The sequence below is a fragment of the Cydia splendana genome, chromosome 10 (assembly GCF_910591565.1).
Source record: "Cydia splendana chromosome 10, ilCydSple1.2, whole genome shotgun sequence".
Classification (NCBI taxonomy): domain Eukaryota; kingdom Metazoa; phylum Arthropoda; class Insecta; order Lepidoptera; family Tortricidae; genus Cydia; species Cydia splendana.
The window spans coordinates 11358230-11386155 of record NC_085969.1 but is presented as its reverse complement, the minus strand read 5'-3'; the positions used below and the strand labels follow the sequence as shown (position 1 = coordinate 11386155).

Genomic DNA, 27926 nt, shown 5'->3' with positions numbered 1-27926 from the left:
TCAAAAATATATTTATCCCTTACAGAGGACAAAAACCGCTAGCTGCTCAGCTATTTATTATTCAGAATGTCCCGTTCCCGTTACTAAGGTGTACAATACATGTTACGTAAAATGACACGCACAGTGTAACACAAGTACTGATACTACTCCTTTACAACGTAAGCATTTCTATGGCAATAATTAGAAAAAAACATATCGTGAGATCGTTGACATGAATGAATATCAGTGGCATAAGTATCTATCCCTCTCTAGATGGGTGTACGAAACTAGATAAACAAGTTAGTGTCGTAAGGTAATAGATGCGGCGCGTATCGTTCAGTCTGAAGGTATCAGTGATTACCACGGCAACGTAAGGTCGAGGCTAAATAAACTGTTCCAACGAACTCGAGCGCGATTTTGGCAAGTGACGGGTGCGCGCGAGCACGTGCCGGGTACGCTCGCGGAAGAGACCACATATTAAATTAATGATTAATGCACATTTATGAAGAACCGTGAATACAGTCTTTCTATTCTTTGTGTATAAGGTAGGTTGTGAATATGTGTAATTTTAAATATTGTCTCGTATTGTAAAGTTGAGTATAGTTTTTTTATCCTATTGTAACACTTTTAGTTAGCAGCACAATTAAGTTATGATTTGCCTTATAATATGACGTAAGACATGTCAAATTATAAGGTAAACAGCTCACCCGGTCCGACCTCTGGTTATGAGTTAAATACACGTATTACATTTAGCTTCCTACCTGCTGTTTATATTAGTAGATATAATGATTCTGAAAATTCGCAAAAACATAATAAACAGTGTTATACAGTGTGTATCTTTGTCCAATAAACATTGTTATTTCACTGTGGTAAATTTGAACGATAGATACAAATAAGTTTCGTTCAACTTTAATCATCGTTAAGTTCGATTCTGGCTAGTCAAATTTAGTGAGTAGTCAAAGTTCGGGCAGGTACTTAAACCTGTTTAAATTATTGAGCGTCTATGTTAATTTGATCAAACAACAAGATAAGATATCAACAACAAAATATATTTATTAAATACTTATACGTATGTTTATATAAAATTGAGTAAGTATTTATTATTATAATATATTCAACACAAGCTATCGATCATCGATATGCCATTGTAGATAAAATATAATATACTAATTTTGATGAATTTGGTGCACAGAAGGTGGTCGTAGAAGACGTCGTACCGTATATTTATTATTTAATTTATATCTTTAGAATTAAAACAAACAAATGATAGTTGCAGTTATTGTCAACAAAGAGTTATACCTGTTATAAATCGGCAAATTATCAAACCGGATAAAAGGCCATTCCATTCTTTAATAGTGTATGTTACGCAATTTACAATAATAAATATAACGTGAAATAGGTATAGATGTGACGTTCTCAACCAAAAGGTACCACATTGTCGGTTGTGGATAAGGTTGATTTCAAATAGAAGCTATATGGAAATAGCGCTAAACTCAAATTTTCTAACAAATGTGTTTTATGTATTCCCAAATAATAATTTATTTATGATAAACAAATGTTAATGTCAAAATAATAAGTGCCATTATTTAAAAAGCAAATCAGATGGACTTGATATGTTAGGTACGAGTATTCAATGAGGTTACGTCACTAGAAGTGTTGCAAAGTAATTAAGTAGTAATTAATCTTAAATCTCCGTAAATAATTTTCCCGTTATTATGATACTTTATTAAAAGTATATTCTGTATATTTATAGTCTAAAATGAACCTAAAACCCAATCAATATGCGTTTTTAAGATTTGTCCACAGACTAATAAGAATAGTTAGAACTCTAGAATGGCGCATACCTGTATGTATATATATTTTACAAATCATTTTTGTCACAATTTCAGATGTTGAAATACATATCATGGTTAGTAGCGGCCGTGGCCATAGGCTACGCGGTCTTCTTGGCTTACTCTCTGCACAGAGTACCTGAAATGCCTCAACTGCACCTGAATCTGTGGTGGGGCAAAGAACCACAGCCAAGAGAAGTGGATACCAGCATTCGACCGTTCAAAATTGAGTTTAACGACACGGTAAGATGCACGTTTCAAAGAAACCCTATCAGTACATAATAAAGGATTTTACTGATTTTTAAAAGGAAAAAGAGGAGATTTTTGCTCTATAGTTTTGTCTGTTTGTTACGTTAGTGTTAGCATAAAACCCTACAACTACAAACTGCGAAAGTGTCTACCTTGGGCTAAATGACCAGGGGCCTACTTCGACAACCGAAATTCGCAAATAGCGGGGATCTTTCTCTTTTACTCCAATGAAGTCGTAATTATAGTGACAGAGAAAGATGCCCGCAATTAGCGAAATTCGATGTTCGCATTTGACATAGCTGGGAGAAAGCATGTAATAGTATTTCTTGCCGAATGGACACGACCCACCCCGCCCCGAGTTAAAGTACTTCATCCCGCGGCGGCAGATTGACAGAATCTTAGTTCCATTAGTAACGTGCCATGTACGGGTTCTTGTCAATTTCAGTAAACAACAACTTTTTCTTAAACAACCATACGTCACACATTGATGTCATATAGACTAGATATGAGCGCCGATAGGCATTTAGCCGGCGGCGGCGCGCCGGTCAAAATCGGTCGGCGGCGGCGGCGAATCGGCGGCGTGGCCTTGAAACACCTTTGATTAATGAAAAAAGAAATCAAACCAAAATTTTACCGAAAATACATGTTTTTTCTGTAAGAAAGTTATAAAATAAGTGCATTTTTCAATTTCAAGCAAAATTTATTGAATAAAGGTACAATTTTTAGGGTTCCGTACCCAAAGGGTAAAACGGGACCCTATTACTAAGACTCCGCTGTCCGTCCGTCCGTCCGTCTGTCACCAGGCTGTATCTCACGAACCGTGATAGATAGAGAGATAAATTTTCACAGATGATGTATTTCTGTTGCCGCTATAAAAACAAATACTAAAAAGTACGGAACCCTCGGTGGGCGAGTCCGACTCACACTTGTCCGTTTTTTTTAATATAGTATAAATGATAGCACGCATCATCAGAGGCGGTCTTAATCTTGGCGAGGCCCTGGCCGGAAGATCTTTCCGTGGCCCTTATCTTTTGTACTAAGTAAAAAGTAGCGGATTGACTGTATCATGGAAACGTCTGGTCGACAGTCCAAAGAGCCGAAGTGAGGAAAATCAAACTCCGTCATGAACCAATGTCGACCCAACAAACCGATTAATGTCAAAAAGGCCGAGCTCCACCTAACACTGAAGACCTGATTCCGACGCCTTCCCATGAGAGGCTATATGCTGAGTTGCAGGTAAGCTTACAGCTTAGAATCGAACGCCAAGTGTGAGCTTGGCTGAAGGCCGAATGCGCAGAGCGCCGACTACGGCGCGCTTCTTTGCGAGGCCGAAGGACAAGCTGCAAGAGAGCAAAGCTGGAATTGAACTATTGGTCCAGTGTAAGCAAGTCCGAAGGCCGATAAAGACCGAGGCCATAGTGTTAAAGACCTGGAGCTTTCCTGCAGGTGCATTTGTACGAGGCCAAAGGCTGTGCTGCAGTGGAGCTAAGATCGGAGAAGAACCAATGACCAAGCATTTTAAAAGCGAGGACTAAAGTTAGGCTCCAAACAGGGTCGAAAACTTGGAGGTTCAGATGGCGCCTTACTTCTATGCGAGCGATGCGAGGCCAAAGATTGGGCTGCGAGGGAGCAACGCTTGAAATTTGAACAATGGCCAAGCTTGAATGAGACCCGATTCCGCTTCCGATGCCTTCCGTGCGAAGCCAACAGCCACCTTTGGGCGTGAAAACACTTAATATCTGAAATTAACCCCCTTTTACACCTTTTTAAGACATTCAACCATGTTTGCAATGGTTAAATTAGCGGTGAATGACGGATGAGCTAGCCAGCTGGCAAAATTAGTCATTTCGTTGCCCTAACACTAGTAGCGCGGTTACCAAACAGAAAAGTTTGAATTTACCATCGATATTTTCGAATTATATGGACCTAAAATACCTTTTAATGTCTATAAGCTATTCAGAATGGCCCCGTTAAAGATCAAAACTAGATAAAATATATATTATCTGATTCTGAAAATAGTAGTATCTAACAAGGTCACGCCGATGCCACGCCGATAGCGCAGCGTCGGCGGCGGCGGCGCGAAAATTTTGTCGGCGGCGGCGGCGCGCCGGCGCGGCGCTCATATCTAATATAGACATGTCTTGCGCACATAGACAGTAAAACAATCGCCGTACTATGGCGTGTCCGCCCTGTGACATCCATGTCCATCACAAGCCATTTATTACGTTTTAATATAAGTTTTTGCGGCTAGTCTAGACCGCCGAGTGTAAACAAGCTAATCACAAAACAGTACCCACTGTACTCGATTGAAGTTTCCTTTGTTAATTATTACGCAGGTAGCTAGTAATCAACAGAATAGATGTTCGTCGATAGTTTATTTTTAAACATACAAGGCATAATATCATAACAAAAAACATGTATCTAAAATATAAACATAAACAGTCACATGGTTAAGATTGTTTACATTCTTATAAGAGTTATAAGGTATAATAATTAATAATAAACAATTTATATAATATGGCATTACATTGTACTTAAATTCAGGAAGATGTCATTCATCTCGTATTCACACATGTACGACGAAAGGTATAAAGTTTATGCTTATGTTATTTTTATTTATGTACCTATTCAAATAGGTATGTACCTAGGTTTTAATACCACTCATCCTATCTACATTTAAGTAGGTATATTAGATTATCTGAAATCGGTAAGACATAAAATTCACTCTAAAACATAAAGTCAACATGCGTTGAAGAACAACTGACTAAACATATGTTCTTCAAATATTATTTAAATAAGTACATACATACACACTTATCAGGACATAGCATCTTATTATTGTTTTCAGATGATCGCTGACCTAAAGCAGAGGATTAAAAACAGACGCCCCCTAACACCTCCCCTCGATGGCATCAATTCCGAGTATGGCATGAATACAGCATATTTAGAGAAGTTATTATCGTACTGGGCAGAAAAGTACGATTTTAAAAAGCGAGCGGAACTGCTGAACCGATTCCCACATTACAAGACCAAGATTCAGGGTCTAGATATCCATTTTATACGAGTGAAGCCTACAGTGAAGAATGTTAAAGTGTTACCATTGCTCATGCTGCATGGATGGCCCAGCTCCTCGAAGGAGTTTGATAAAGTTATCCCGATTTTAACGACTCCTAGAGATGGATATGATTTTGTGTTCGAAGTGATTGCTGCTGATTTACCGGGATTTGGATTTTCTGAGGTCGGTACAACTAAATTTATGACTAAAGTAAAATACAATATTATTTATTATAATTTAAAAAGTCAGATTCAATACATTACAAAAAAGTGTTTACATTTAAAACCTGTATTTTTGTTTATTCTTCCTTTGGCTGTCCTACACCTGAGCAAGTTGTAGGTAAGTACCTACAGGCCTATTCGGATTTCGAGATAATCACAAGATCTAGAGACGATTTAGAGATCAACTAGATCTACATTAGATATCGACTAGATGTGACTTGGATATCTAAGTCATAACTTGTCGAAATCGTTCAAGAGGACCTCCAGACTCGCGGAAACGTCAAATTTGACATATCTATCTTACAAATATCTTTAAATTATCCATATCGTAACTTGTTAAAGTCTAGTAGAAATCTAATTCATTTTCCGAATCGAGCCGTTAGAAAAAAAAACGATATCTAAGTCGACAAGCAATTTATGGATTGGTCGTCTAAAGTTGAAAAACACATCCTAAACATATACGAAATAGGTATCATAAATATTGTGCCCACTGATAGATATGATTAGTTAGTGATTCTGATTACTCATACGGATTATACGCCGGTATTTTTTTTAATATTGGTGTGGAGTGTAGACTGTAGCTTTTTCGTGATGTGGGGGTTCGTTGGGAGAAGCGTAGAAATCCGTCGCTGGAGCGCGCTGGCCGCTGTGCTGTCTCGAAGTCCGCTATACCTCCATTTACCGGTATATGTGTTGTGTGAAATGAAAACACATATATTTGATTTATTCACTTGGAGAGTGTTCAGGCTGGTATGAGTGAAGCTCTCTTGATGTCTCTGATATCTCTGAATAAGCCACGAAACGGCTCTGCCTTATATAGTAAAACACAAGGCCGTTTGGTACCTTCTTCAACTAGTGGGTGTATCATGCAGAGTCAGTAATGTATATTTTTGCCAATCTCGTTAATTATAAGCACGTATGAAAGGAGCACGAATCCTAGACTTATAAATAGGTACAATATTAAGCACGTATGAAAGGAGCATGAATTTCTAGACTTATAACTAGATATAAAACATTCCACGCAATTCATTTGACATAATATACGAGCACAAAGTAAAACATGATATACAAAAGTAAAAATAGTAACCTAAACGTAGAGACTAATTAAACACATACATGAACCCTAATAGCTATTTACGACAGTCTCCCCCACGTGTGTCAACACCGTCTTCATGCGCGGAGTAAATGGGGATAAGTCTAGAAACTGGGCGGCGGACGTCACCTGCGCGTGTGCGAACAATGGCCACTCTCACATGACCATCTGGGCCAGGAAATAGCTGGGCGATTACGCCTCTGGGCCACGTTCCTCGTGGCATGGAGCTATCCGCAATGATGACTACGTCACCTTCATGCAGTTTTCTCACGTTTTGGTGAGCACCGGGCCTGGGGAGGAGGCTGGGTCGGTATTTCCGCTGCCAGCGCCTCCAAAATTGGTCGGCTAGCGTTTGCGCTGTTTTCCACGAAGAGAGCGACATAATTGCGTCTGTGAAGACACCCAGTGGCGACATGGCACTTGATCGACCGATAAGAAAGTGATTCGGCGTCAGGGCTTCGATGTCTAAATCTGGATTCACTGGTGTCAACGGTCTGGAATTGACTATGTGCTCTGATTCTAGCAGTAAAGTATGTAGAACTTCTTCGTGGGGTGCTCTTTCTTTCAACTCGTTGATGACGATCGCGTGGTTGCCGTGACTGTAGAGTGCATGAAAATGCTGTACTAATAACTTGACGAAATCTTCTTTTGCATGTAAAACAGGCATGTGCGTGTTTTTATCGATTCTAGCATTTAGTACGATGATTCCGTTTTTGTCAAGTTGTACAGCGATTTTGTATAGCGGAGATTTCTTCAGGAGTGGCCGCCCAGTTTCCAGAAGCTTGATTTCCTCCGGAAATGCAGCATGTTGACTCCGTCGGATTAGCAATATCTCTGCTAAATCTAAATGCCCCTTTTTTATCTCTATGTCTGTTTTCTTAGCGAACAATGCGGCTTTGAAAACCTCGGCGGCAACCAGAATACTAGCGGTGGCGCGAACTAATCGTACGTTATTAATAATGAACGATCGCCACGCGGGTGCGAGTGAGACGGGTATAGGCGAGTCCCAATCGATCCCTGTCCACCAAACGAAACGTAACGTATCGCGATCTTGCTCAATTATTTCGATCTGTAAAGACTCTAACAGGTCGGGGCCAGCCAACAGCGCGCTGTTAAACGAACGTCTGTAAGCTGTGGCTGCCGTGTCCCAAACTAATCGCGTTTTCCCGCTTTGCGGCTGAAAAGTTGGGAAGTGCGCCAGAGGCCACGTCCGGGGTGCCTCGGGGGGCGGCGGCGAGTCCATTTTCTCCGCGTAACCTTTGTCGAGCAAGTTGTTCATATGCTTTGCATATTCGGCTTTAAGTTTCGCATCGCGGTCTAGCTTTCGTTCTAGACTGTACAGCCGTTTCAATGCTTGCGCTCGGTTATCGGGGAGTTTCTCGTCATCTGACCGCCAAAGTAAGCCCGAGCGATACCTTTGCTCCCCCGGTATCTTCTCGCAGGTGGCTTCTAACAAATCTAGCGCACGTTGGCCGGGGTCGGCCCGAGGTACCTTCTGCGAAACGCCTAATGATTCTGTCTCAGAATGTCGTTTCGCAAGTTGTAAGGCCTCGTCTTCCGCGGTATTAGGCTTTGCGTGCCCAACAAATTGTACCGCAGGTACGATGCTGTCCGCAGTTTCGTGTATCGTCAAAGCCATTGCCGCGCCTTCGTCAAATAGCGCGAGGGTTTGGACGGTACCTAACGGTTCCGACACCTCTTCAGGAATGACTTTGAGACACGTCTGCGGCAGCCTAACATTGAGTACTGCAGGTGCCGCCGGGACACTATTACCGTTCGCGGATGCGGCCGCGCTTAATCCGTGTAATAGTTTATTATGTCCGGCTTCGCACTGACTCATGCCACACGCGACATATTTACATTTAAAACGCGTACGGTGTCTCGCGCCTAAACATCTATAGCACAATCTAGTACCCTTCACCAAGTCCCATCGCTCAGATATAGTCGCGGCTAGAAATTTCGAACACTCGCTAACTTTGTGTTCTTTGCCGTTCTTACATATGGCGCACGCATCGCGCGAGACCGAGACAGACGATATCTCCCGCTGGGGCTTAGCTCCGGTTGACGCTGGCTTTCTCAAATTACCATCGCGGCGCTTTACTTGAGCTATAGTTGATTTACTAGTACGCGATCTATTTCCCGTATCACGTGTGTATGACTCGCGGAAATCTGACTCCGAACCCGAACTATAGTCGCGAATGGACGCGGGGGCGCGGGGCCCAGCGAGAGCGCGGCTCGACCTGCTGGGCTCGCGCACAGAGGAAACCGCGTTTCGTTCATTTCGCGATCTATCATACGTATCACGGTAGAACGCGGGGTCGCGAGACCTAGAGAGAGCTTGGCTCGATCTTCTGGGTTCGCGCGCAGAGGAAACCGCGTTCACTGCATTCCGTGATTTGTTGGACGGCTTATATCGGTTTATGCGCTTGGCCGCAGTACTAATTTCGTTAAGAAACTCGGAAATTGCTACTAACCCGGGTGTTTCTACGTTAGACTGCCAGTATTTGGCCCATTCATAGCGCACTATCAGATTTAATTTATCCACGATTTTATTCACGAGCTCAGGCGCGTGCAAGTATTTCTCTTGACGCAAGGATCTAATGGTGGCGACGGCATTCGCTACATGCGCGGCGAATGAGGCTATATTCGAATTGTCTTCGGATAAACGCGACATGCGTTTAACATTATGAATTTCCGTAAGAACAATCTCCTCAGGGTCGCCGAACTGCCGTTCCAGCGCTTCCATTATCTCGTACGGATCCTGAACCGTGTACATTATTGATTTTACGGCCGTCCGAGCTTCGCCCTTAAGTGCGCGCCTAATCCGACTGACGTTATTGACGGCACTAAACATGGGCGACGTATCTTCGAACTCTGCCCTAAATGATATCCACTCGGTGATATCTCCGCCGAATGCAGGTAATTCCGGCGGTTTATGGTACATTGGCGCGTAGGTACCGTGCGGTACCTCTAAAACGCGCGGGGGCGGTCTGCTAGCCCGGTCGGCGGCGGCACGCGGCGGCGGCTGCGCGGTCTTTTTCGGCGGCGGGAATTTAACGTTTTCTTTCGCGACCTCGTGCTGTAACCTAGCTTGTCGTTCTACCCAACTTCTAGTACGTTCTTCGACGGTCGCGTCACTGCTGCCGACAGACTGCGCCTTCAGTGGCGCAACCTGCGGCCGCAAATTTGCAGTGACGGACCCTTTCTTAGAAGCTTCGACGGTCGCGTCACTGCCGCCGCGAGACTGCGCCTTCAATTGCGCAATCTGCAGCCGTAAATTGGCAGTGTCGGACTCGGTCTTAGCAACGACTAGACGGGCTTTATGAACCTCGAGCTCGGCCATTAGCACGGACAATTCATTGTCGCGTTCCCTAACCGATTTGCGATTCTTTAATTCGCGATTAGACGGCGCCCGCGACGGCGGCGGCGGCGCATCGGTGTCTTTATTCACTAGCGTATTCGACCTACTACGATTTACTACGGTGGCGTCTAACATCTCCGAGTGTACCGACTCGGTTCCACCGGTAGCATTCGGGTTGCCACTGGTGCCATTGCTCCACGTATGAGTCTCGTTAGACGTAGTCTTACCAGACGAGGGGGTAGGGGTATCCATGTTCGGTGCGGGCGCAGGTGGGCCCTTGGTGCGTGGTCGTAGGCTCCTTGCTTCCTTTTCGGACATCTTTCTGGCTGGAACCACTTCACTTAACACACGCGGGGGGTCCCTAACTTGACCTGCCTATGCCTATGACTGACCGTTGCCGTGCGCAACGTCAGTGCCCTAAGCGTGGATCCCTCGTGGCACTGAATCTCCCGCAATGGCAAAGTGCAATGCCTAGAACGTTCGATAGCAGTGTGTGGGCATCAACCATGTGACACATGCAACGAAAGTTGCCAGGACACGTGAGCGGAGGTTAATCTACGACGCTGCACGGTCCGTCCGGCAAGCCGGTAAATGGGTTACGGAAAGGTATAGGGTTTGGGTCTAAACCGAAGCGAACTTCTAGGCTCAGCGCGTCCTTTATTCTTTCTTGCCGTCTGAGTCAAGCAACGTTCGCTTAAAACTCAGCGCGTACTTGTTTCTTTCTTGCTGTCTGAGTTAAGCAATGTCGCTTGAAACTCAGCGCGTACGTTTTTCTATCTTGATGTCTGAGTTAAGCTATGTCGCTTGAAACTCAGCGCGTACGTTTTTCTATCTTCATCCGGCTTCAAAAGGACCAAACTGTGGAGTGTAGACTGTAGCTTTTTCGTGATGTGGGGGTTCGTTGGGAGAAGCGTAGAAATCCGTCGCTGGAGCGCGCTGGCCGCTGTGCTGTCTCGAAGTCCGCTATACCTCCATTTACCGGTATATGTGTTGTGTGAAATGAAAACACATATATTTGATTTATTCACTTGGAGAGTGTTCAGGCTGGTATGAGTGAAGCTCTCTTGATGTCTCTGATATCTCTGAATAAGCCACGAAACGGCTCTGCCTTATATAGTAAAACACAAGGCCGTTTGGTACCTTCTTCAACTAGTGGGTGTATCATGCAGAGTCAGTAATGTATATTTTTGCCAATCTCGTTAATTATAAGCACGTATGAAAGGAGCACGAATCCTAGACTTATAAATAGGTACAATATTAAGCACGTATGAAAGGAGCATGAATTTCTAGACTTATAACTAGATATAAAACATTCCACGCAATTCATTTGACATAATATACGAGCACAAAGTAAAACATGATATACAAAAGTAAAAATAGTAACCTAAACGTAGAGACTAATTAAACACATACATGAACCCTAATAGCTATTTACGACAATTGGAGTCATAGTATACTAGTCAAATATTGTTACGTCAAAAATGCTAGGTTAATTTGCATTAGCTTTAGTAAATAAATATCACTATAGCATAAATAGATGACTATTCATCATAAGACCTGGGGAAGGATAACGAAATACCTATAAAGTATTAACGAAATACCTATAGGTTATCATTTGTGCGATTTGCTGATGAATGATCATATTTTAAAATCTCGTTTTCAGTAACTTGAGTCAAATACGTCAACTGATAAAAAGTACTGCATCGGACCTTTTTAATTTGTGTGTGTTATGTGTGTATATATTGTTACCTACATTAAAAGTTTAAAACTGCATTTCAGGGTACGAGCAAGCCGGGTCTGAATCCAGTACACATAGGCATAATAATGAAGAATCTGATGAAACGGCTGGGAACCAATAAATTCTACATCCAAGCGGGCGATTGGGGCTCCCAGGTTGCCGCTCATATGGCTACCATTTACCCCGATGACGTATTAGGGTAAGAACAAGTTATAATTTAAGAATTCATATAGGTAAAACTTTTTGAACTGATCTTGTTCACTTACCTGTACTAACAATGGCATTGTTCTATTACAATCCTATTATCTGCTTTTGTTCTCGTAGGCGCCAACCAATTTACTTACAAAATAAGTTAAAAGTACATTGCATGTATATTGCATTCTAAACCTTATTTCTTGTTGAATGGGGTTAAAATGGTCTAAAAAGATAATATCATATTCAATCTTTTGGAAAGTCACATGCACCTTAGCCACGATAGGGACGTATTCTGGTGTTAAATAAAATATGTAGAAAGATAAAAATGTATAATTATTATACATATTAGTTAATGTCCACTTGCACTCGCATTGACCCACGGTCGCCACATAATTATTATCAAGTCCAGTAAAACGTAGCCAGGGTCGTTAAAATCACAAGGTACTAAATCCAATCGAAAGCAGGGAATGTCCGGTAAAACTTAGCCAAGTTGCGTAAAAGATCAGTAGGAATTGAGTAAGAACACATGTACTGAACGAGCGAAAGCCAGTTAGACACTAAGATTTAAAACTACAATCATATCATAATGTGTCCCACAATTTGATAACAGGCCAGGTAATTTTTTTTTATTGGTGTCTCGCTCGCTCTTTTATTACAATTGTAGTTAGGTATAGGTCAGAAAAAATTACCACTAAATAACATTCCGACATAAACAGATAAACCACGTGCTTATCAATTGCAACAATGCGAGTACGACCCTGGCGGCACATCTGTTATCTCTAAATGCAAAACGTGTGAATGTTATTCTTACCTTCAAAGCATTTTTATCCTTATGGTAAGACTATAGAGCCGAAAATATAATGGAATTTTATGGTATCTCATAGCTGTTTTTCTACTGAGTGTGTTCTTTTTGAGTGTCGATGGTTGTTAAATGCAAAAAAAGTTAGGTTAGCCATTATTTAGTTAGTGTATTTTGTAGTCTATTGTTTAAAGAAATAGAGTCGTTAATCTATACTAACATTTCAAGGCGGTTATAATCTGCTTTTACTACGAGGGGATTATCCTAATTTGTGGTTTACCACTCAATGGTATTGTATTCTTGAGACTCTTTGAGTAAACTAGATCAGATCGTTTGATTCACACTATAATTGAGTCGTTTAACTTCAAACTCGGGTAAATCCATTTGTCAGATTATGCGATTTTGGTACCTATTTAGAAAAGGTAATATGGTACCTAATAGATATTTTCTGAGAGGGTCGAATGGATTTGAACTATTTGAAGTTAAGCGACACAAATTGGCTAATAAGCATTTACATACGTCACTCAAACCTACAATTAACAGAAATGGTTAGCCATGTTTTCTCATACCGCGGCAACATATTTATATTATATTATGGGTGATGTGGAAGTATGATTATTCAAATCTGTTTTATGGGAAAAATGGATTTGATTCCTGTAATTCCATCGCTGAAGGTGCGTTAAAACTGGGTCGACCGTCCTGTGGCGCCCTCATTAGGGGAATTGTGTTTTTCTACAAACCAATTAATTTCTGTATAAATGTAAAGCCTGACAACAGTTTATTTGACCCTCGCCATTTTGCGGATTTTCAATGGTACTAATTTCTTTTACTGGCAACAAGTACTCTTTGACAACGAACGTTGGATGTCATCGAATGTCACCGATGTAAACAAACGGAAAATATCTACGAATATATTCAAATATAAACGGTTTTATTACAAAAATGCCAAAAAAAATACCAAAGATGCGAAAAAATTGTAGTGAATGCAATCAAATACTTACAAAGACGAAGGATTACATAGCATTCCAAAAAACAATGTTTTGAAGTTGGTTGTTGACATGACCGGTATTGACATTTTATAGTGCGGTTTTAGGTATTGAACTGGTTAGTTGTTTGGTTTAAACTTTAATATTTCATTTAAGGTTTATGTAGATCGACGATAAAAATCCTATAATCGAATTGGAACTAGATATGAGCGCCGATAGGCATTTAGCCGGCGGCGGCGCGCCGGTCAAAATCGGTCGGCGGCGGCGGCGAATCGGCGGCGTGGCCTTGAAACACCTTTGATTAATGAAAAAAGAATTAAAACCAAAATTTTACCGAATTTACACGTTTTTGCTGTAAGAAAGTTATAAAATAAGTGCATTTTTCAATTGCAAGCAAAATTTATTGAATAAAGGTACGAAACAAGTTTTATATAGTATAAACGGTATCGAGCGGCATCAGAGGCGGTCTTAATCTTGGCGAGGCCCTGGCCGGAAGATCTTTGCGAGGCCCTTATCTATTGTGCTAAGTAAAAGGTAGCGGATTGACTGTATCAGGGAAACATCTGGTCGACTGTCCAAAGAGCCGAAGTGAGGAAAATCAAGCTCTGTTATTAACCAATATCGACCCAACAAACCGGTTTATGTCAAAAAGTGAGGCCCAAGGCCGAGCTCCACCTAATACCGAAGACCAGATTCCGACGCCTTCCCATCCGAGGCCAGATGCTGAGCTGCAGGTAAGCATACAGCTTAGAATCGAACGCCAAGTGTGAGCTTGGCTGACGGCCGAATGCGCGGAGTGCCGATTACGGCGCGCTTCTGTGCGAGGCCGAAGGCCAAGCTGCAAGAGGGCAGAGCTTGGAATTGGTCCAGTGTAAGCAAGACCGAAGGCCGATAAAGACCGTGGCCACAGTGTTAAAGACCTCTGGGGCTCTCCTGTAGGTGCATTCGTGCGAGGCCAAAGGCCGTGCCTCAGTGGAGCTAAGATTGGAGAAGAACCAAGCATTTTAAAAGCGAGGCCAAAAGTTACGCTCCAAACAGGGCCGAAAACTTGGAGGTTCAGATAGCGGCTTACTTCTATGCGAGCGATGCGAGGCCAAAGATTGGTCTGCGAGAGAGCAAAGCTTGAAATTTGAACAATGGCCAAGCTTAAAATGAGACCTGATTCCGTTTCCGATGCCTTCCGTGCAAAGCCAACGGCCGGACCTTTGGGCATGAAAACGCTTAATATCTGAAATTAACCCCCTTTTACACCTTTTTGTTGGAAAGTGTCTTCGTAAACTTAAAGAATCTTGTTTTATAGGTAACTGCATAAACGCACGTGGAACAAGTTTAAATGTTTGAATAAATATACAGCTTTTGTTCGCGTGCGTGATGCCGTCACATTCGTTTCGACCTTGCTGCTAACCAGACTAAATTTGTATCAGTGCCTAATCCTCGACAATATACTCTTCATATGGACTCATCATAGTTTCCTTTACGCCAGATTTAACAGGTCATGGGCCTGCGCGTTTTCAATAAAAATCAAAACGGATTTCGAGCGTAAAAAGCGAAAATAGTTAATACGGTTGCCATCAGTAATGGCGTCCAGTACAAGTTCCTCATCTCCACTCGTGATGGAAAAACTAAAAGGAATGGAAAACTATTCATCGTGGAAATTTATGATGAAGATGGTGTTAGTTCATGAAGATCTTTGGGATTTTGTGGAAAAAGAGGTTGACAATAAAAAACCGGAAGATGTGAAAAAGGGCCAGAAAGCGCTCGCACGCATTGCATTGTCCGTGCAATCGACGGCCTTCGTACACATAAGGAACGTGACCTCGGCACACAAAGCATGGACGAGTCTTCAGAAAGCTTATGAAGATAAGGGATTATGTCGGAGACTAGGCCTGTTGCGAACTTTGTTTAGCACAAAGTTAACGGATTGTCAGAGTATGGAGAAATACATAAACAAAATCACGGATGTCGCACAACAACTTCAGGATATTGGTGCTGGGTTGGAGGATGACTTTGTTGCGGTCATCATGCTGAGCGGACTTCCTGAGGACTACGACCCGCTAATCATGGCTATTGAGAACTCGTCAACTGCCAAATTATCTAGCGAAGTTGTATCGGCGAAGCTGCTACAGGAGAGAATGCGACGTGAGGACAGCAAGCGCGACGGAGACGGAGTTACGGCTCTGGCGGCCGCGAGAAAGCTGCCCAGGTGTTATGTATGTAAGAGGACCGGACATTTCAAGAAAGATTGTCCGATGTTGAACAAAAAGAAAAGTAGCAAAAGAACGTCGTCGGCAAAGGCTCTACTCACGGCGCTGTCGGTGAACGTGGAAAGTGATCTTTGGTACGTGGACAGTGGATCGGCGAGTCATCTTTGTCGAGATGTGAACATGATGAGTGACATGAAGTCAGAGAAATCGTTGCAAGTGACTGTAGCTAACGGAGACAAACTATTTACGGCCGGGCGAGGTAATGTTCAAGTGGAACAACGTAATGGCACTGTAAAGACTATAAGTGATGTGTATTATGTACCTAATTTAGTAGCTAACTTATTGTCGGTAAGCGCCATGGCAAAGAAAGGCTTTAAGATAGTATTCGAATCCGATAGTTGCGAAATATTAGATAATGGGGTTATTGCAGCGACAGCTACTTTGAAAAATGATGTTTATGTCCTTGACACTGTGGGGGCGTGTTCTAATGTTCCTTTACAGAACAAACAGATGGCCAATGCAGCAGTGGAGGAGAAGCGTGCGGTTACTAGCGACGGAACTGCATCTGTAGCTTCAGAGAAGGTTTGGCATCGTCGTCTATCGCATCTCAACAGAAGAAGCATGGAACTTTTGAAAAAAGGTATGGCTTCTGGTATATCATATGATAGTAGAGATTTTGAAACGTGTGTAGCGTGTGTACAAGGTAAGGCAAGTAGGGTCCCCTTTCCTAAGAAATCTCACAACAGGGCTAAAGAGGTCCTGGGTTTAGTACATACAGACGTCTGTGGGCCGCTACCATCTCCCTCATTCAGCGGTGCAAGGTATTTCTTGCTTTTCATAGATGACTATTCTAGAAAGACGTTTGTGTACTTTTTAACTAAGAAAGGTGAAGTATTTGATAGGTTCAAAGAGTTTAAGGCTTTAGTGGAGAACCAGACAGGTAAAAAGATAAAATCGCTACGTAGCGACAACGGAGGAGAATACACCAGTTCTGCTTTTCAGGCGTATCTCAAGAGCAATGGCATCGTGCATCAAACCACTGTTCCTGGCTCCGCTGCTCAGAACGGGGTCGCAGAACGCGCGAACAGGACTGTGATGCAGGCTGCAAGATGCATGCTGCAAGATGCGGGCCTAAGCAACGAATTCTGGGCGGAGGCTGTTAACACGGCCGTCTACGTCAAAAACCGCTGTCCTACGAAAGCTGTACTGGGGAGCACTCCTGAAGAAAAGTGGAGTGGCAAAAAGGTATCTCTAAGTCATTTACGTATCTTTGGTTCTGTGGCTTATGCGATGACTTTGAAGCGTTCAAAATTAGATCCGAAATGCAAAAAGTACATTTTTGTTGGGTATTGTGAGCATACAAAGGGTTATAGACTCTTGGACCCGGAACAACCAACAAAATGCATCAAAGCCAGAGATGTAACCTTCTTAGAAAATACGTTCATTAAAAAAGTATCAAGTGATGACATTGACAATGTCATTGAGTCAATTGAAATATTTCCACAAATTGAAAATAATGGAAATAAAAATGTTGTAATCGAATTGTCGAACCCAACTTCTGTACAACCAGCGATATCGGTAGTGAGCGGTACGTCTGATGATGCCAATTTAACACAAAATTCTCAGAGTACGAGCGATCGAACGAGTACGATCACAACAAATGATTCGTCTAGCTCTAGTGAATGTGATGGTCCGGCCGATGCAACTTATATTCCAGAGGAGGAGAGTACGGATACTTCGGAATATGACAGTTCATCGGGTTCACCACATTTTGGATTCCTAGCGGGCACGTGCGATCCAGATGCTCCACGGACTGTACGAGAAGCACTGAGTGGTCCAGATGCTGACAATTGGAGGGAAGCAATGTCTTGTGAGTACAACTCATTTATTAAGAACGAGTGTTGGACACTGACAGATCGACGAGAGTCACAAAAACCTGTCAAATGCAAGTGGGTGTTCAAAGTGAAACGTGGATTGAACGGTGAACTACTCAAATATAGGGCACGCCTGGTAGCTAAAGGCTTCACGCAGCAATATGGAATAGACTATGAGGAGACGTATTCACCGGTTGTCAGATATTCCACTATACGTACTTTGTTAGCCTTGGCGGTTGAGTACGGTATGAAGATTGAACATCTTGATGTAAAAACAGCATTTCTCAACGGTGACTTGAAGGAAACTGTGTTCATGGAACAACCGCAAGGCTTTATAGTTAAAGGTCAAGAAAGTAAGGTCTACAAATTACATAAAGCTATTTACGGGTTAAAACAAGCCTCAAAGGCATGGTACGAGAAGATTGATCATGTTCTATGCAGTAAGTTGAAGTTCAATAAGTCATCATCTGAGCCTTGTGTTTATTTTCAGCGACTGAAGGGGTCGTTTATGATTATTGCTCTGTATGTTGATGATATAATATTGTTTTCGACAGGTGATGAACGTGATAAGCTAGATGTCAAAGTCAAATTAATGAAGGAATTTGATATGACAGATCTAGGGCCAGCTCATCAGGTGTTAGGTATGAGATTGTGTAGAGATGAAAACAAAATTACTCTCGATCAATCGAGTTATATCGCGATGGTGCTGAAGAAATATAAAATGGAAGAGTGTAAGTGTTCGCCTACTCCCATGGAAACTGGACTTAAGTTACCTAGGGGCAATCAAAGAGATGATACCTATGATTATAGAGGTCTTGTAGGTTCTCTTATGTATATTGCTATCTGTACCAGACCAGACATCGCATACGCAGTTAGCTACTTGAGTCAATTTAATGAATCATTTACAGAGACCCACTGGAAAGCAGCCAAAAGAGTGCTGCGCTACTTGAAAGGTACCTCGGATCTCCGTTTGACTTTTAAGAAAGGCAAGCAGCAGCTGGACATCACAGGATATGCGGATGCAGACTGGGGCAGTGACGACGTAGACCGCCGGTCGTACACGGGCTATGTTTTTAAAATAGGTGAGTCAGTAGTTACTTGGGAAAGTCGCAAGCAAAAAACAGTTAGCCTTAGCTCTACCGAAGCCGAATACTACTCTTTGTCTAATTCTTGTAAAGAGGGTTTGTTTATTAGTACATTTCTGAAAGAAATTATAAATAAAGAAATTGTACCGACAATTTTCAATGACAATCAGTCAGCGCTAAAATTGTGTAGGAGCTCTTTACATCATGCTAGGACCAAACATATCGATATACGTCATCATTTTATTAGAGAACTTGTTAATAGGAATAAGATTACTATTGAGTATCTAAATACTAATGATATGTTGGCAGATATACTGACGAAAGCGTTGTGTAAAGTTAAACACAGTAAGTTTGTGAGACAGTTCACATTACTGTCATAGGTAAATACATTTAACTATGTATTCTATGTAATAATTGTGTTCTTAATGTAATTACCATCATGGTTATTTGTTGGTTTAGTCAAACATGATAGTGATTACATGAAATTAAAAGACTTGTTTATTTTATAAACATTTATTGAATAACAATTCATAATGTGAATAACTGAACTTTGTTAATAAGGTGTAGCGAAAGTTCAGTGCATATGTTTTTGTTAATTTAATGTTATAGTGAAGTGTAAGTCACTATTTAAGTTTTGTGTTTGTGTGTTTAAACAAGATTGCTTTGGTTTAAGGGCCAGTGTTGGAAAGTGTCTTCGTAAACTTAAAGAATCTTGTTTTATAGGTAACTGCATAAACGCACGTGGAACAAGTTTAAATGTTTGAATAAATATACAGCTTTTGTTCGCGTGCGTGATGCCGTCACATTCGTTTCGACCTTGCTGCTAACCAGACTAAATTTGTATCAGTGCCTAATCCTCGACAATATACTCTTCATATGGACTCATCATAGTTTCCTTTACGCCAGATTTAACACTTTTTAGGACATTTAAACCATGCTTGCAATAATTGAATTCGCGGTGAATGACGGATGAGCTAGCCAGCTGGCAAAATTAGTCATTTCGTTGCTCTAACACTAGTAGCGCGGTTACCAAACAGAAAAGTTTGAATTTACCATCGAAATTTTAGAATTATATGGACCTAAAATACCTTTTGAATGTCTATAAGCTATTCAGACTGGCGCCGTTAAAGATCTAAACTAGATAAAATATATATTATCTGATTCTGAAAGTAGTAGTATCTAACAAGGTCACGCCGATGCCACGCCGATAGCGCAGCGTCGGCGGCGGCGGCGCGTAAATTTTGTCGGCGGCGGCGGCGCGCCGGCGCGGCGCTCATATCTATTGGAAACTGAACGTTTTATAATCGAGGTTGGTGGTTGAAAGCGACACAACATCTGATGAAAATCAGACTTCGTCAGAGTCAGAAAACGAAGAATATATTAATATTGAATATTTAGAATCAGATTTTGACGAATAGGTAAATTGAATGAACCGAATTTTCTGTAAGCAATGTTTCTGACATTATACGAGTATCAACATGAAGCCAATGCCCACTACTCCGACTATACATGACGTACGCACATTATTGCCATACGTAAGCTGTTTGCAGCGACACTATCTCAGGGTTAAATAAACTGTTGTCAGGCTTTACCTATATTAATATTATAGTCCTTATTCCCCAATTTTAGATCTATGTCATATAGTTTTATATTACTTACTTTTGACTTTATCACCTAATCGGAAAAACGAGGCCACCATTAGCTGCTTTGTTGAGAAATAATAAGATAAATAAAACTGTGACAAAGACCAAAAGTTGGAGAACCATTAGATCATCAATATTAATATATTGATTTAAACAGAAATTAATAGGTCTATTAAAAACACAATTCCTCTAATGAGGACGCCACTGGACGGCCAGTCTTGAAGAAAACAGCTTCTTTAAAACTTATTTAGACGAATATGCTTTTATAGCTTTTTTTTTTCATAGCTGAGCCATTGTAACAGTCTTACAATGTAACCTATTAGCTAGTATATTATAGGTCTTCCGGCAGTGCCGCACTAATTGAGCGAAAAAAAAAAATAAGAAAAATCCTGCGCATAATGGGCAAATTATACCTAAAGCTAGCATCGTGGATGCTATTGCCCTCATGCGCACCTGTCCGACTGACGTACTTAATTCTAGCACAACAACACCCAGTGGAATTATACCATGGTCTTCTCTTCCCAGAGTGACACGGGCCTACGTCACACTAACATTGCCACTTTATTTCAACATAACATGTTACATGGGTACATTATACCTATGGTTAATAATAAATAGAGTTTAGAATCTAAAGTTATACCAAGAAAAACTGTACTATCAACTAATTCCAATTCCTCATCCTTCACAATAACACTTGTTTGTACATGCCTTACGTTACTACTAGTGACAAACTTAATACATTTAGTCTTTTTCTCATTTAACAGTAAATTATTAACATTGAACCAATTTACTACTTTTGAAATAGCATTGTTTACATCATTGTAAGCTTGTTGCTGACGTTTGACTTTGAAAATAAGTGAGGTGTCATCTGCAAACAATACTATATCATGGTGGGTCTTAACAAGGAATGGCAAGTCATTTATGTAGATAAGGAACAGGAAAGGCCCCAATATTGACCCCTGTGGTACACCCATAGAGACCAATGACCCAGGTGATCGCTGTCCATTCACATCGACCCTTTGTATTCTACCATTTAAGTAGGACTTAAGTAAATTCAGTGCCGATCCTCTAACTCCGTAATAATGAAGTTTCCTGATTAATGTTTCATGACAAACACAGTCGAAGGCCTTAGATAAATCACAGAAGACACCTAAAGCATCTCGTGACTCCTCCCAGGCATCGAAAATATGCTTAATTAGCTCAACACCAGCATCGGTTGTTGAGCGACCCCGTATAAAACCAAACTGCTTATTATGCATCAAATTATTAACGTTAAAATGTCGTACTAATTGAGAAAGAACTAATTTTTCAAAAATCTTGCTAAATGTTGGTAGCACAGATATCGGTCTAAAGTTAGTGGGGTCAGAGCTGCTACCAGATTTAAATAAAGGAATTACTTTACTATGTTTTATTACATCAGGAAACTCGCCGCAATCAACACTGTTGTTAAATATAACTACCAAGTCAGGCGCTACAATTTCTACTAAGGATTTGACACCATGGACAGAGACTCCCCAGAGGTCATTAGTTTTTTTGACATTAATTGATTTAAACGCCTTTATTACATCTGAGGTACAAACATGTTCAAAATGAAGGTCTCCACAACACTCTGGAGCGTTATGTTTTAATAATGTAACAGCAGATGAGGGTGATGAATTTAAATCCTTAGTTGTGGATACTGGTACCTCGGTGAAAAATTTTTCAAATTCTGTAGCTACTTCTAAATTGGAATCTATAATTTTGTTATCAATGTTTAGTTTAAGTTCTTTAATTGTATGTTTCGAGCGACCAGTCTCCACATTTATAACTTTCCAGGTTGCTTTAACAATGTCGGAACTACTTTTTATTTTCTGACTTAGATAATTTCGCTTAGCTATATGACAATCTACTTTAAACTTCTTCAAATACTCCTTCACATGTTCTTTAAATTCATCACTCTGATTAAACCGCCGTTCCTCATATAAGGCATACAGTTCACGTCTTCTTTGATGTAAGTCCGCAGTAGCCCACTCACTAAAAACTGATGCACCACTAACTACGACCGATTTTGAGGTGAATATCGCATTATAATGATCCATAAAAGTGTGAAAGAATGAATTATACATACTATTAGGACTCATATCGGAAGACAAAAAGGGTAGCGCCTGAACTAAACTTAGCTTCATTCTTTGCACGCGGTCCGAGGTTACTGGTACAAAAGTTATTTGTTTTCTCATGGTATTTTTCCTGAATGCCTCAAATACCATTAATTGACCTAAGTGGTCTGATTCTAAATTGCTGATAACTTTTTTAGCAATAGGAAAAATATCTGTGAAAATATTATCTATACAGGTTGCACTAGTAGCAGTCACTCTAATGGGCTCCATAAACATGTGGTTGAGATTACAAGATTTAAAAAGATTCAATAATCTACAAGACATTGTTGAATTTTCCATAATATTTACATTAAAGGTGCCGCATATAAGCAATTTCTTACTAGAAGATGATATTCTAAGTAGGGCAGATTCCATTATGTTTTCAAATAATTCAAAATTACTTAATGGCGGCCTATACACACAGACAACAATAAATTGCTCTAATTCTACTGCACTTAGTTCTATAGTCCGTTCAACAGACATGGATACAATGTCCTTACGTTCCTTAAATTTTAACTGACTATTTAATATAATTAATGACCCACCATGTATGGAACTAAGTCTGGTGAACGAACTTCCCGCCTGGTGATTATTAAATTGGGGCATTAATTCATTATTATTTAACCAATGTTCAGTAAGACATAAAATATCAATATTAAAATCATTCAAATAAAGTTCTATCTGTAAATTTTTTCCTCTAATACATTGAATATTTTGATGCACCAGGTGGATATACTTTCCATGTTTGCAGTATTTTTCATTATATTTATTTAAAACTAAATTGCCAGAGACAGAATCTTTTGTCTTAACAGCTAGTTTAAATCTATTAAATCATTGGTTATGACTGGAACCAATTCCATGTTCATACTGGGCTGCTCAATAGGAGCAGAATTGTCTGCCAAATTCTTGGCAGAAATGTCAAGTAAATATGATAGCGATAAAGCTATTTGTCTTTTGTAATAATTTGAAAGGCAACACTTGCCTTTAGTCAAAAACACCATAGGCATATGGTATTTACTAACAAAATTGTTAGTGTCAATTATGCTAAACTTACTACTATATGTACAAAGATTATATAGAGATATATTTAACTTATGTCTAGTGGTATTTTCTGCCTCTGACATTTGCTCACAATAGGGGAAAGTAAAAAAAATAATTTCATGCACTGCAAGCGAGTTTAACTGTTCAAAGTATTTAATTAAATTATTTTTGTTCACATTACCCCTATTCCCCATAAGAATAAGCAGTGTTGTCTTAGAATTAATATTACTGTCATTTAAAATTTGTTTTAAGATATTTTCAAAGCTACTGTGAGGCAGACAATTGCTGATTGTACTAAGTCCCTTTAGGTAAAAGCTTAAAAATGAGCTCATATTGCTTCCAATTTCATCAGAATACATAATAACATTAGGTTTAGGTGTGCTTTGTTGTGTAGTGTGGAAGGAGCTATTATCATTTACATGCTGTTGTGGTAAACCGTCACACAGGCTTAGGTCGAGTAAACTGGTCGACGAATGTTCAGTCACTTGCTTACAAGCACATGACTGGGCATTGGTCAGTGACTCAAACCGTTCTGAATTAAGCTTAATCTGGGATATTAAATCATCCATGGCCAAAGAATATTCATTAATCACCTCTTTAGAACTCTCATTTATTTTTTCTAAGGATTCTATGGAATCCTCCAAACTCTGAATTTTTAATTTTAAAGTCTGTGTGTCGGTTTCATATTGCAATTGACTATTTTCTAACTGGGCAGAATATAAATCTAACTTATCCACTAAATTAACATTAATTTTACAAAATCTCAATTTTTTAAAAAACAATTTATTTATTTTTGACAAGTTTTGGTTTTTTTTTATGAGTCTATTTAATTTAATATATTTCTTTAGTTTGTTCCCGCTGCAATTTACTAACCTTGGTGTGGTAGTATCATAGGCTAAATCTGTAGTGGCCACCATGGTCTAATAAAACATGGTCTTCTATTCCCAGAGTGACACGGGCCTACGTCACAATAAAATTGCCACTTTATTTCAACATAACATGTTACATGGGTACATTATACCTATGGTTAATAAGTTAAAATATTTCTTTATAATTTTATAATTTTCATTTATATGTATTTTATCTTAAATTTTACAATAACACGTAATTTTTAATTATTCGTTAGCAATATCTTCCGATTCACGAAAGAAATTTCAGACGTTCGGGTAATTCTGTTTACATTACTGGCAACACAGGATAGCGCTGTCACATTTGACAATTCGGATCTAGATAACTTCATGCCCTGACCGTCATCCTTGTCACTCGAACGCGTGTTAATTGTTATTTCCTTCTCGCTCAGTGTCAGCAGTCGCAGTGTTTTCCAAACTTTTCACGTCGTAAGTTTGGTAATTAATGTGTAACTGTGAATTAGTTTTTCAAACGTTTGTCTTGTATAGATAAATAAAGTTTAATTTAATACATTAGATTTGTTTTATTTTACTATGTTTCTACATGAAGAACTTAAAATTAATGCCGTTAAAATAATTTTTACCGTTGGTTAAAATTCTCCCACATTTTAAAGTTTGAGAACCTGTAAACAGCATGATGACGTAGGCCCGTGTCAGTTAGGTCATACGCGAATCTCGGAATAGAGTACCAGGCGGAGTATATTATTATACCATGGTGGCCACAAGGTTTTCAATTGGTGCGGTAACCAACTGAGAGTCGGGCCGGACCAGTTCTTCGAACAAGCTCTGAGAGTGTGCCGCTGCTGCATTGTGTTGGGCCGGTATCAGTTAAAACCACGTGGTTTCAATCGGTAGCCAAGTTGGCAATGAAGACGCAACGTGAAATCATTCCTATTCCTTGCCAATAAAGTCGAACTTCTTTTGTAAACAGGCTAAAACTAATTTCCTATTTATTCTAGACTCCATACAAACATGCCGCTATCATCGATGCCTATAAGCAGTGTGAAGCTGCTACTAGGCTCGCTTGCACCCAGCCTGCTTGGAGACCATTCGCATCGTATATATCCGTTGAAAAATTTGTTCCGATACCTTATACGAGAGAGTGGCTACTTCCACATACAGTCGACTAAACCTGATACAGTTGGTAAGTAACAAACCGGCACACCGGCACCGGGACACTTGAACATTTAGGGGATAAAACGAAGAAAGTCCAAGAATATAGTAGATACAAAGAGGTACCTAAACTAAACAAAATCTTATCGATTTTTCCCTGGATTCTTAAATTGTGATTTGTAACAGAACTTTCAAAGAACCACAGTCAAAATAAATAACTTACACAGACTCGAGAACATGAACGTTTATTCGTCTATTTTTATTTTTTTATTTTATTTTTTTATTCGTTTATTTTTTTGTCTGTGGGATGTTGTTAGGTCAGCCTAATAATCAAGGTACAGTACGCACAGACTCTAACTATTAAAATTTGGGAAAATATATTCTTATTCTATTCTGATTATCAAATAAAGGTAAATAAATAAGTAAGCGTCATGAACCCGCATATTCGAATATATTATTATGTTCTTGCTACTTTTATACATGTACATACATACTAGTGGATTTGGGAGCTGTAGACCTAGCGAAAATATCTTAAAACTTAATAAATGTATGGCTCCGCCATTTTGAAAGATTTCCTAATACTGAATCGACAAAAAAAATCTACTTAATCACCGAACTTGTTCACAAAATTTCACAAGAATCGGTTGAGAATTGCGATCTGTAGAACTCCGGATGTACATTATTGTACATACGAAAGCATTATTGCCCAAGGCGAAACGGAGACTTTCGCTAACGCTCGGTTAATAAATTCAATTCGACAGGTCATTATCGATTAGAGAGAAGTTTTTATAACTTACTGAAATGCAAAAATTGTTCCAGGTGTCGGCTTAACAGACTCGCCATCCGGCCTGGCCGCTTACATTATGGAAAAAATGGCTATATGCAGCAACAGGGACCAATTACACACACCCCATGGAGGTTTGGAAAACTTGGAACTGGACGACGTACTGGATACTGTGACCATACAATGGGTGAATAACTGCATTGTCACCTCTATGAGGTTGTACGCGGAAGGTTATTCTACGACTGCGCCTGAAGTCTATGCATTGCACGGGTAAGTAAACTAAGTAATCTCATAATAATCTGTTATGTACAAAGGGTTTTCTTCCTAGTCAGCGTTTCATCTCAAGGCAGTGACGATGTTTGTAGGTATGATTTATCCGCATTTAGGCGTAATAGGAGAATCCTAATCTTGTTTGCCGACAACCATAGTTTTTGAATACATTTTGCGATCATTTTGAAAATTTGAAGTATAGCCTGACCAGTAATATATGATAATTGTTCCAGTGCAATTCCGCAACATGGCGCGTGATCATACATTCTTGGTCAGGCTTTAAAAACGTGGCGTGTATTAAGGCCAGTTGCACCAACCACAATTGACGGACTGATCAACGGCTATCAGCAGTGTACTACGAAATTTGTAACAAATATATAAAATTTATTTTAGAAAATAGCCAACACACAAGTGAAAGTGACTGAGATTATTTTTTTCACCCCACACGAAATAAGATGAGTTTATTCTTTCAGAATACCCACGAGAGTACCAACAGCCGCTATAAAGTTTCTATATGAAGTAATGTACCATCCCGATTGGATTCTCCGGGACAAATTCCCGAACCTAGTGCGGTCCACGACCATGGAATTCGGAGGGCACTTTGCAGCCTTACAAACGCCAAAAGTATTAGCCGACGACGTTTTCGCGGCTGGAGCTGAATTCCTGAAGTTTCACGAGGCTGAGAAATAGGTTTATTTATAGAAGAAAAATAAATAAAGAGAATAATAAACCGAGTACAGCTAGTAGGTACAAAAACTCTAGAAATGTGGACCTGTTTGAGTTAAAATGTACCAATGGATTTAATAATGTTAAAATTAGTGTCTTTATACTTGTACTGTACAGTTACCGCGGACGAAATCATTGCTTTGTGAAAATATGTGTGTATATGTAGGTATGTTTTATTGTTCTTGTAATAAGTATAAATTGGTTTCATGTGATGAGAGAATCAATTACAGCGTACGTTATGATTTTGTATTATTCAACTTAAAAACCTTGCATTTCAGTTATAGTTGCCTTTTTTACGCATTTAGTTAATTATGTACAAGAAATTTCTGCGCCTATTATGAAACCCATATTTATATAATATATAAAACGTCGTTCTTTTTCAACGTTGTTCAAACCCATATTATATAATACATATATAAAACAACAACGTTGTTCTTTTTTATACAACGTTTGATTACTATATGGACTGATTTTGTTGTAACAATTTAATATTTTATATTAGGGATAATTTACAGATAGAAAGTTACTTCGTTTTTTTACGAAGCATGCGTTACTGTTAAGTTTAGAAAATAAATTTCCTTTAAATACTTGATTAGTTTTAGTAACTCAATCCTCAATAATATAAAATTTGTCTC

General features: G+C 39.9%; 2 protein-coding genes across 2 annotated transcripts in view; one reads left to right on the top strand and one right to left on the bottom strand.

The window, feature by feature from the left end:
* Window positions 1–27926, bottom strand: part of LOC134794285 (endoribonuclease Dicer-like) — a 90004-nt gene that overhangs the window by 8101 nt on the left and 53977 nt on the right. The window lies entirely within an intron of this gene.
* On the top strand, window positions 305–27264 carry LOC134794293 (juvenile hormone epoxide hydrolase-like). Its single transcript, XM_063766052.1, has 7 exons — window positions 305–524; window positions 1869–2054; window positions 4909–5298; window positions 11570–11727; window positions 25358–25542; window positions 26331–26565; window positions 27039–27264. Exons 2-7 carry the CDS (start codon window positions 1869–1871, stop codon window positions 27253–27255), a joined length of 1371 nt encoding a protein of 456 aa, XP_063622122.1. The 5' UTR covers window positions 305–524; the 3' UTR covers window positions 27256–27264.